Below are 10,210 nucleotides of genomic sequence, written 5' to 3'. Positions count from 1 at the left end.
GGCTCAACAACAGCTCTGTTGCCCAGACTGGAGCACAGTTGTGGGATCTCAGCACCCTGCAGCCTTGAACCCCTGGGATCCAATAATCCTCCTGCCTCAGTCTCCTGAGTAGCTGGGGCTACAGGTGTGTACCACCACACCTGGCTAATGTTTAAATTTTTCATAGGCCCAGGCTGGTCTCCAACTGGTCCCAAGCGATCCTCTTGCCTCAGCACCCCAAAGTGCTGGGATGAGCAACCACACCCTACTTGGCAGCACTTAAAGAAACCACCAAAGGACAGTGCAGTGTCCCAGCACTGATGACATCTGGGAGCCATTACACTACTAGGTTTCAAGGGGTGGAGGGAGTAGTTACAAAAAATTGAGAGGGTAGCTTTATGAAGAGGGCCACCTGCCAAAAGTGTGGCCTTGATGAAGGGATTCAGGTCACCCATGGCAGTTGAGCAGGAAGGGGGCAAGGAGGGAGTACCCAGAGAATTACTGTGACTGGCTATAATGTGGGGTTGATTATTGACATTACATGGCTTCTAGGTTTTAAAATGACCTAATTTTTGTGTAATGGCAAACATTAGGTTCTAGGGCTACCTCTGGAATGTAGTACTAGGATGGTTTAGAGCAAGTTTTCACAGGGATAAAGAGGTCAGTCACCTAACTCTCCAAGGAAATATTAGTTACAAAAGCACCAGACACTGATGCACTATACAAATACTAAATTAGAATATTTTCATGCCATACAGTTTCAATTTGCCTTGAAATTAGTGGGCTCACATTTATGTTCTGTTTCACAGCGCGAGTGTATCTCTATCCACGTGGGGCAGGCAGGTGTCCAGATCGGCAATGCCTGCTGGGAACTGTACTGTCTTGAACATGGAATTCAGCCCGATGGTCAAATGCCAAGTGATAAAACCATCGGTGGTGGAGATGATTCCTTCAACACATTCTTCAGTGAGACTGGGGCTGGCAAGCACGTGCCCAGAGCAGTGTTTGTGGACCTGGAGCCCACTGTGGTCGGTAGGTGCTTGGGCACTGGATGGCAGCTTTCCTGGGAGGGTGGGAGAGCATCGTCAGTAAAGCCCCGTGTGGGCTCCTTTGAATCCTCCTGCAGAAAGGATGGGATAGACGAGCATATGCCTATGGCATTGTTAACAGAGAAACTGAAAGGTTTATGATGAAAGTGTCTGTGAGACTCGGCTTCTAATTTAGGAAAACCTGACCTACAGGGAAAAGCTGCTTTGCCAGCAGTAAGATGGGCTGTGGAGTGATTCCCTCGTGGCTGCCTCAGCCCTGCTTAGGTGGCCCCATGTACAGGGCACAGCAGCATTCGTTCCCTCCTGAATGCTGTGCACTCTCTTACACTGGTGCACAAGAGTCTTGACCTGCAGATCTCAGGCATAGAAGGTTAAGTACAGAACAGTCATTTGCTTCCTGCAGATTAGAAGCCCAAGGTAGTTTACAAGGAGAGCTGCAAAGAGCCAGCACCTTCCAGTGGCCCCCCAGGAGATGGCAATGTGGCCTAAAGGCCTATGGGGCCCAGGCCACACAGGGTGCCCTATGGGACTGCCCTGCAGAAGTCATACTAACCTGGTGGCTGCCAAGTTTGTAAGAGTGTCTAACTTATAGCCTTTGATGTAGGAGAGAATTATGTACCTGTAGAATTACCTGTGTTGGGGGATGCTAGAGCTTATTTCCCTTCACTGGGAACTGGTCATGCTGACATTTATACTGCAAGCTGAGCTTAACTTCCTAGAGTCATAAATTGTACTTGCAGTTTGGTTATCACACAGAAACATTTTCTGCCAGACCCTGCCACTGTTAACAACATGTAGGTCATGTACTTTGAACAGCATACTTTATAGAAGTGAATAGTGCTGGAATATATCCATCTTGGTGAATACAGGTCCTATAGATTCACAGCACACATCATCTCTTTTGTAGATGAAGTGCGCACAGGGACTTACAGGCAGCTCTTCCATCCAGAGCAGCTGATAACCGGGAAGGAAGATGCAGCCAATAATTATGCCAGAGGCCATTACACCATCGGCAAAGAGATCGTCGACCTAGTCCTGGACCGGATCCGCAAACTGGTAAGAAGAGAAGGCTTCATTTGGACATTGTCCTGCATGGGAGGGTAGGTCTTGGATTGTGAAGGGAAGGTCATTTTGTCAAAACTTAGACCAGCACCTTGACCAGGCACAGTGGCTCACACCTGTAATCCCAGCACTTTGGGAGGTCAAGGTGGGCAGATCACCTAAGGTCAGAAGTTCAAGACCAGCCTGGCCAACATGGTGAAACCCCATCTCTACTAAAAGTACAGAAATTATCCTGGTGTGGTGGGGCATGCCTGTAGTCCCAGCTACTTGGGAAACTGAGGCAGGAGAATGGCTTGAATCCAGGAGGTGGAGGTTGCAGCGAGCTAAAATCACACCACTGCACTCCAGCCTGGGCAACAGGGTGAGATTCTGTCTCAAAAAAAGAAACAGACCAGCATCTTGAGTCCTACTGAGTGCAGGCGTCTTACTCTGAAGTGTGCAAGGTGGTTTGTCCATAGATCTTTGTCTGCTTTTCTTTGCTTCAAAGTGTAATGTGTGTTTATTATGGATGATTTGAATCCACATCAACTCTTCAGAGGCAAAGAGAAGTGGCCCTGGCTTGTTAGAGGTTAGTGGTGTGGCTTCCAAGGGCATTGGCTCACATCTTCTGGTTTCTCTCAGGCAGATCTGTGCACGGGACTGCAGGGCTTCCTCATCTTCCACAGCTTTGGGGGCGGCACTGGCTCTGGGTTTGCATCTCTGCTCATGGAGCGGCTCTCAGTGGATTATGGCAAGAAGTCCAAGCTAGAGTTTGCCATTTACCCAGCACCCCAGGTCTCCACGGCTGTGGTAGAGCCCTACAACTCTATCCTGACCACCCACACAACCCTGGAACATTCTGACTGTGCCTTCATGGTCGACAATGAAGCCATCTATGACATATGTCGGCGCAACCTGGACATCGAGCGTCCCACATACACCAACCTCAATCGTCTGATTGGGCAGATCGTGTCCTCCATCACAGCCTCCCTGCGATTTGATGGGGCCCTGAATGTGGACTTGACGGAATTCCAGACCAACCTAGTGCCATACCCCCGCATCCACTTCCCCCTGGCCACCTATGCCCCTGTCATCTCAGCTGAGAAGGCCTACCACGAGCAGCTGTCTGTGGCCGAGATCACCAATGCCTGCTTCGAGCCAGCCAACCAGATGGTCAAGTGTGACCCTCGCCATGGCAAGTACATGGCCTGCTGCATGTTGTACCGGGGGGACGTGGTCCCAAAAGATGTCAATGCAGCCATCGCCACCATCAAGACCAAGCGCACCATCCAGTTTGTGGATTGGTGCCCGACTGGATTTAAGGTATGACTGGGTGATGTGAAGTCCTTGTACCTTTCAGCAAGCAGCAGACATGCAGAACAATGCTACTCCTGAAGGCCCACATCCTTTGAGGAGACTACCCCTGTCCCATGGGCTAGGTGCATGGGCATAAATTAGCGAACCAGAGTAATAATTAATTCAGTGATGTCTCTTTTTTTTTTTTGGAGACAGAGTCTAGCTCTGTCACTCCAGCTGGAATGCAGTGGTGTGATGTCAGCTCATTGCAGTCTCCATCAGCCTCCCAAGTAGCTGGAATTATAGGCATCTGTCACCATGCCCAGCTAATTTTTGGCAGTGTTTGTGTCAAGTACCTGGGACCACACACGTGCACCACCACACCCAGCTAATTTTTGTATTTTTCATAGAGATGGGGTTTCACTATGTTGCCCAGCTGGCCTCAAACTCCTGGGCTCAAGTGATCCACCTGCCCCAGCTTCCCAAATTGCTAAGATTACAGGCATGAGACACCATGCCCAGTTTTTGTTGGTTTTTTGTTATTTTTTGTTTTGTTTTTGTTTTAAGAATTAGGCATTCTCTAAAGGATTTTTGTGCCCTTCCTTGGGTGGTAGAATTCAAGTGAAAAAGGTAAGTCATACTTAGAAATTTATGGGCACTTTGGGGAATCAAGTGGATGGTGTATATATTTTATCTCAACTTGGTTATTACTATAAACTGTTTCACTAACTCCTTCACTGTCTCATGGAGTGTTTGAGTTAAAGAAAGAATGAATCTTTGTGATGAAAACAGCAACAGGAGCGGTGGCTCACACCTGTAATCACAGCTTTCTGGGAGGCCAAGTGGATTGATTCTACTCAGGAGTTTGAGAACAGCCTAGGCAATGTGGCAAGACCCTCTCTCTACCAAAAATACAAAAAAATTAGCCAGGTGCGGTGGTGTGCACCTGTGGTCCCAGAAGGCTCAGGTGGGAGGATCACTTGAGCCTGGAGGGCAGAGGTTGCAATGAGCCAAGATCCACCACTGCATGGGTGAGAGTGAGATGGTCTCAAAAAACAAAAAACAACAACAACAAAAAAACAGCTTTATTTCTCTCCTGGAAAGCCTAGTAATTTTGGCCTGGATTTGCCTCAGACACAAAGTCTGTCCCCACCTTCCGCTGACACAGGAAAGAAACCTTGCTGTCTTCTTTGGGCTTTTCCAATAGTTGGTTACTAAATTCTTCTGCGTCTCTCTGTTGGACCTGTATGTCCTTGTGTTGTGCTTTTCCTGTCACCCCTGGCTCAAACCCCCACTGCCTCTAGAAAGACTGCTGCAGCCAGCTCTGACTGGAATTTCCTACTCTGGGTGTCTCTTCCTTTCCATCAGGGGTTAGCACAGCTGCTGGACTAGCTGTCTAATTTTGTAAGTAATGGCTTTGTCTGGACACAGCCACCACACTCCTACATTTGCAAACTGATTTTGCTATCTAACAGAAGAGTGGGGTAGGTGTGACAGAGGTTATGTGACCTATAAGGCCTAGAATTTGTATGACCTTGGCTTTTTGATTGTTTGTTTGTTTGGACAGAGTCTTGTGCTGTCACCCAGGCTGGAGTGCAGTGGTGTGATATCTGCTCACCGCAACTGCCACTTCCTGGGTTCCAGCAATTCTCCTGCTTCAGCCTCCTGAGTAGCTGGAATTTATAGGCACCTGCCACCATGCCTGGCTAATTTTTGTATTTTTAGTACAGATGGGGTTTTACCATGTTGGCCAGGCTGGTGTTGAACGCCTGACCTCAGGTGATCCACCCTGCTTGGCCTCTCAAAGTGCTGAATTACAGGCATAAGCCACCATACCTGGCCAACTTTTCTATTTTTATTAGATATATTAGGGTTATGCCATGTTGGCCAGGCTGGTCTCAAACTCCTGACCTCAAGCGATCTGCCAGCCTTGGCCTCCCAAAGTACTAGGGTTACAGACTTGAGCCACCACACCTGGCTTGTCATTTATAGAACAAGTTTGCTGGCCCCTGCTCTACACCCCATGCACTGCTGCCAGGACCTCAGGTCATGTTATTCCCAAGTTCTGAAACGTGGAATGCTTCCCCCTTTGGTCCCCACCTTGGAATGTCATCCCCTACCTAAGCAGGCATGTGGACCACTTCCTGCTGCTGTGGTAGCAGCATTCATATGACTCTTGACTCATGATCTGTCACCCTTGCATATCCACAGTAGATTCTTTGGTGGGTCAGCAGAAGGTATGATCTCCCCTGAGACATGAGGAAGAGTTGTATACTCTGGATCTATCTGGGTGGGAAAACTGTGGCTATAGAATTTCATTGTAATCTACAAAGAAGATAATCGGCATACATTTTCAGAGGAAAGACTGTCTAACATAACACAGTTGCTAGGACACAGCCCTTCAGGCAGCTTGGGCTCCTGCCAGGGTGGCTACCTCTAAGGCCCCTTTCTCTTTATTCCTCATCTGGAATGTCACCCTGCCTGGCACAGAGAAGGCCTTAGTGACATTTGTGGGCTCAACTGAGCATTCTCCTGGTCACTTACAGGGTGTCTTCTGTTTGAGGAAAAGTAGCCACCATTTCTAGGTTTGATATAAGCTTCACGGACTGCCTTCTTCCCCTTCTCTGGCAGGTCGGCATTAACTACCAGCCCCCCACGGTGGTCCCTGGGGGAGACCTGGCCAAGGTGCAGCGGGCCGTGTGCATGCTGAGCAACACCACAGCCATCGCAGAGGCCTGGGCCCGCCTGGACCATAAGTTTGATCTCATGTATGCCAAGCGGGCCTTTGTGCACTGGTACGTGGGAGAAGGCATGGAGGAGGGAGAGTTCTCCGAGGCCCGAGAGGACCTGGCAGCTCTGGAGAAGGATTATGAAGAGGTGGGCGTGGATTCCGTGGAAGCTGAGGCTGAAGAAGGCGAAGAATACTGAGGGGAGGGTGTGATGGGTTCTCCCCTGCCCTCCCCAGCATGACTGTTTTCAAGTTGCTTGCAATTAAAGGTTCCGTATAAAACCAAGATGTCTGTGTATTGTGCTGTTTAGCTCTGCCTACAGGAGCAGGTGGGACCCCAGAGCTTGCATGGACAGCCAGTGGTGTGTCAGCCTGTCCTGGCGTGGGGTTGGGTACAGCAGTGCCATACACATACTTAAGGAGCTGCCACGGAAGTAACTTGACCAGGGGAAAACAGCGTTTCTTCAAATCCAAGTTTTCAGTGCATAGATTTCCTAAATTCTGGGAAAGCTGAATCAGGGTTTTCAAGTAAATTTGTAATTTTTCGGGCTTCTCTATTGGTGGGTCTTCTCTATTGCTGGCTAAAAAGAAAAGCTTAGAAGCTGAGTGTTTAAATCTGAGGTCTGTGGATGCGGCTTATCCATGAAATCCCTAAAACTGTGCATCAAATGTGTAAGATCAGGACATCTCAGAGTGGGGAAAGAGTGTTACTGAGTTCTGCACAGCATTTGTGACCCACAGAAGGTCACAACACGCCCTGCCCCTTAGCACTGTCAGTCAACCATCTTGATAGAAAACCTGCCACCTTTCATTTCAAGTGAAGCTTGTTAACATGTGTTTATAAAAGACCTGGCAATCCAGATACCTTTTCTCAGAACCCAAATCAGGTCCAGGAAGTTGACCCATGGTGAAGGGACCTGGTTAGTTCAGCTGTGGCACAACCAGTGCCAGCAGAAAAACCTCATTCTAAGTCTGTGCCTTAATATCATCAAAAAATGGTATGGAACATCTGACCTGGACCCTCTGCATCTCAGAAAGGTTTATTATCAACTAAAGGAGACAACACATAGCCTTTGCTGGGGATAGTGATATGACAAGTCTCTGCCCCATCTTAAGTGTTGCCCCATGTAGGGCTCTTCCCACGCCTGCCCCTCTTGGGTAGCCTGGTAGCACTGGGCTGGTGTGACATCCTGTGGCTGGATCCTTTGTGGCCACTGTGTTCCGCCAGGACCAGCATTCCCTCAAGGGCAGTGCTGCCTTTGTTTCTCCCTGAGGAGACACAAAGCACAACAATTAGGAATAGGCAAGCCCCATAACTGCAGCACCTGCTGTACTCATGCTCCTTGAGCAACATTTGTGTCTACTCATTTCCGCCAAAGCTGCTTCTGCTAGAGGCCCTGCATCAGCCCCGAGTCCTGAGGCTCAGAACCGCTAAAGACAGGTCATGCCCCAGAAGCCCTTGGCAGTGTGCAGGGACCCTTTGGGATGTGTCCCAGGAGCCAAGCCATGCATGGAACACACTGCCAAGGGAAAATTTTGAAAAGACACATGCCAGGGGTTATTTAGAGAAAGGTAGGCACAGCCGGTCCACATGTGGCCTGGACTGCAAACCTGGTCTGCCCTGACAGTGCTGGGGCTCACCGCGTCATCCTCCAGGTGTGTTCATGCTCCGTACATCTGAGCTGCCCCAGACAGTGACAGGCAGGAAGTGTTGCAGCCACCAAGTCCTGGAATCAGGTTTCTGATTTTGGTTTTGGAAGCTCTTACATTGTTTCCTACATACCTGAGTGCAGCAAACAGTGGTCAAGCCTCTTACTCCAGTAAAGCTACCAGATTCCATGACTGGGTTCCTGCTGTGGTCTGAATGCTTGAGACCACAGAGAGTCCTTCTGACCACCAGAGAGTCTCATTCAGATGAAGACCACTGGTCAGAGTTTCTTTGATTTGTAATTTGCTTACTTTACTCTTTTTCGTGAAGATAACCAAGAAAGATCTGGAACCACACTTGAGCCAGAGTTTTATTTTAATGGGATGGATTTCCCTAGGCTCAGCATGTTGACAGCATCAGCAAGACTTACTGAGAGGACCCTCCAGGGGACAAACGTGTCCAGGTAGCAGGCTTGCCTGTGGGGTCACAGTTCCCCATGTGGAGTGCCTTGGCCAGGGTTCTCCTCTGCTCTGGCCTGGCAGGGTCTGCCCCATGGGCTCTAACCAGGGCAAGTGTCCCCTGCTTGATTCACAGTATTGGATCCCCCTTTTCATTCCTGCAGCTTTTCCTTTGTCCTGCCTGACAGAGTGCCTTGACTGCTCTGTGACCTGGTCAGCTGCATGTTCCCCTGCAGGCTCAAACCCTTCCTGGGGTCTTGCATCTTCCCAGACACTGATAAACATGGCTAGTTTGTTGCCTGAAACACTGAGAGAGCTGATGTGTTGCTAAGCATGTGGAAGCTGGCCCCACGACAACCAAATTCCTTGCATCTTCACATAAACTCCACTCCCCACTCACTGTGGCATGCTTAGGCAGAACCTCTTTCTGATTGTCCCTCATGAGACCACACTGCAGCCCCCTCTGTATGTAAGTTTCCCTAACAAATGCTTTGGACTGACTACCCTGGCATTAAGTGCTTTTCCTTTGGAATCTCAGCTGGCTCTCATCCTGGGAAGGTTTAGGGCAGTCCCTTGCCACCACTTTTGGGCTGACTCCAGACAAGGGTTCAGCCAACAGAACACTCAGCGTCAATCCTGTTTCTTCCCTGGCCTCTTATCAAGTTTAGTCAAATAATCTGCAATGGGAAACTATGTTCTTGGAGAAAAGATGCAACTGGGTGTCTAGGGATTCATTATGTCACTTCCATTTCACCATAACGATGGAGGCTCCTGTGTCTGAGACATTGCGGACCCTGGCTCCTTCCAGAGGCACCTCCAGGTCCCTTTAGATGCTAAAGTAAATGAAAATGCAGTATTAAATCAAATACTTTAATTAATCTAAAATATTCAACATATTATTTCCATATGTAATCAGTACATAAGTTATTCATGAGATGTCACATTCGCTTTTGTTCTTGTTTTCGTGTGTGTATTTGTAGAGATAGGGTCTTGGTATTTTGCCCAGGCTGGTCTCAAACTCCTAGCTTCAAGTGATCCTCCTGCCTCAGTCTCTCCAAGTGTTGGGATTACAGGTGTGAGCCACCACATCCAGCTGATTTGCTTTTGGGATTTTTGTTTGTTTTTGAAACAGGGTCTCACTTGTTGCCCAGGCTGAAGTGCAGTCGTGCAGTCACAACTCAATGCAACCTCGACCTCTCGGGCTCAAGCAATACTCCCTCTTCAGCCTCGCAAGTAGCTATAACAACAGATGTGCACCACCATGCCCTGCTAATTTACATATATACATATATATATATATATATATATATATATATGATGCTTAATTGACTTTTTAAAAAATTTATTTTAGGTTTTGGGGTACATGTGGAGAACATGCAAGATTGTTGCATAGGTACACACGTGGCAGTGTGATTTGCTGCCTTCCTCCCTATCACCTATAGCTGGCATCTTTCCCCTTGCTATCTCTCCCCAACTCCCCATCCCCCACTGTCCCTCCCCTATTTCCCCCCAACAGACCCCAGTGTGTAGTGCTTCCCTCCCTGTGTCCATGTGTTCTGATTGTTCAACACTCACCTATGAGTGAGAACATGTGGTGTTTGATCTTCTGCTCTTCTGTCAGTTTACTGAGAATGATAGTTTCCAGGTTCATCCATATCCCTGCAAAGGACACACACTCATTGTTTTTGATGGCTGCATAATATTCCATGGTGTATATGTGCCACATTTTCCCTGTCCAGTATATCATCGATGGGCATTTGGGTTGGCTCCAGGTCTTCGCTATTGTAAACAGTGCTGCAATGAACATTCGTGTGCACATGTCCTTACAGTAGTACGATTTATAATCCTTTGGATATATATGCAGTAACGGGATTGCCAGGTCAAATGGAATTTCTATTTCTAGGTCCTTCAGGAATCGCCACACTGTCTTCCACAATGGTTGAAATAATTTACACTCCCACCAACAGTGTAAAAGTGTTCCTATTTTTCCACATCCTCTCCAGCATCTGTT

The 10,210-nt window shown here is 48.3% G+C and overlaps 1 protein-coding gene across 1 annotated transcript; it reads left to right on the top strand.

Moving 5' to 3' along the window:
* Positions 1-696: 696 nt before the first annotated feature.
* Positions 697-6,379, top strand: LOC116543699 (tubulin alpha-3 chain). The gene is made up of 4 exons (XM_032269478.1): positions 697-1,011; positions 1,936-2,084; positions 2,712-3,392; positions 5,997-6,379. The coding sequence occupies exons 1-4, from the start codon at positions 891-893 to the stop codon at positions 6,291-6,293; spliced, it is 1,248 nt and encodes a 415-aa protein (XP_032125369.1). The 5' UTR covers positions 697-890; the 3' UTR covers positions 6,294-6,379.
* Positions 6,380-10,210: the final 3,831 nt, after the last annotated feature.

Source organism: Sapajus apella, unplaced genomic scaffold, assembly GCF_009761245.1.
Source record: "Sapajus apella isolate SASKATOON/1434 unplaced genomic scaffold, GSC_monkey_1.0 scaffold193, whole genome shotgun sequence".
Taxonomy (NCBI): domain Eukaryota; kingdom Metazoa; phylum Chordata; class Mammalia; order Primates; family Cebidae; genus Sapajus; species Sapajus apella.
Note: the sequence above shows the minus strand (reverse complement) of the source record. Positions and strands in the feature narration are given on the sequence as shown.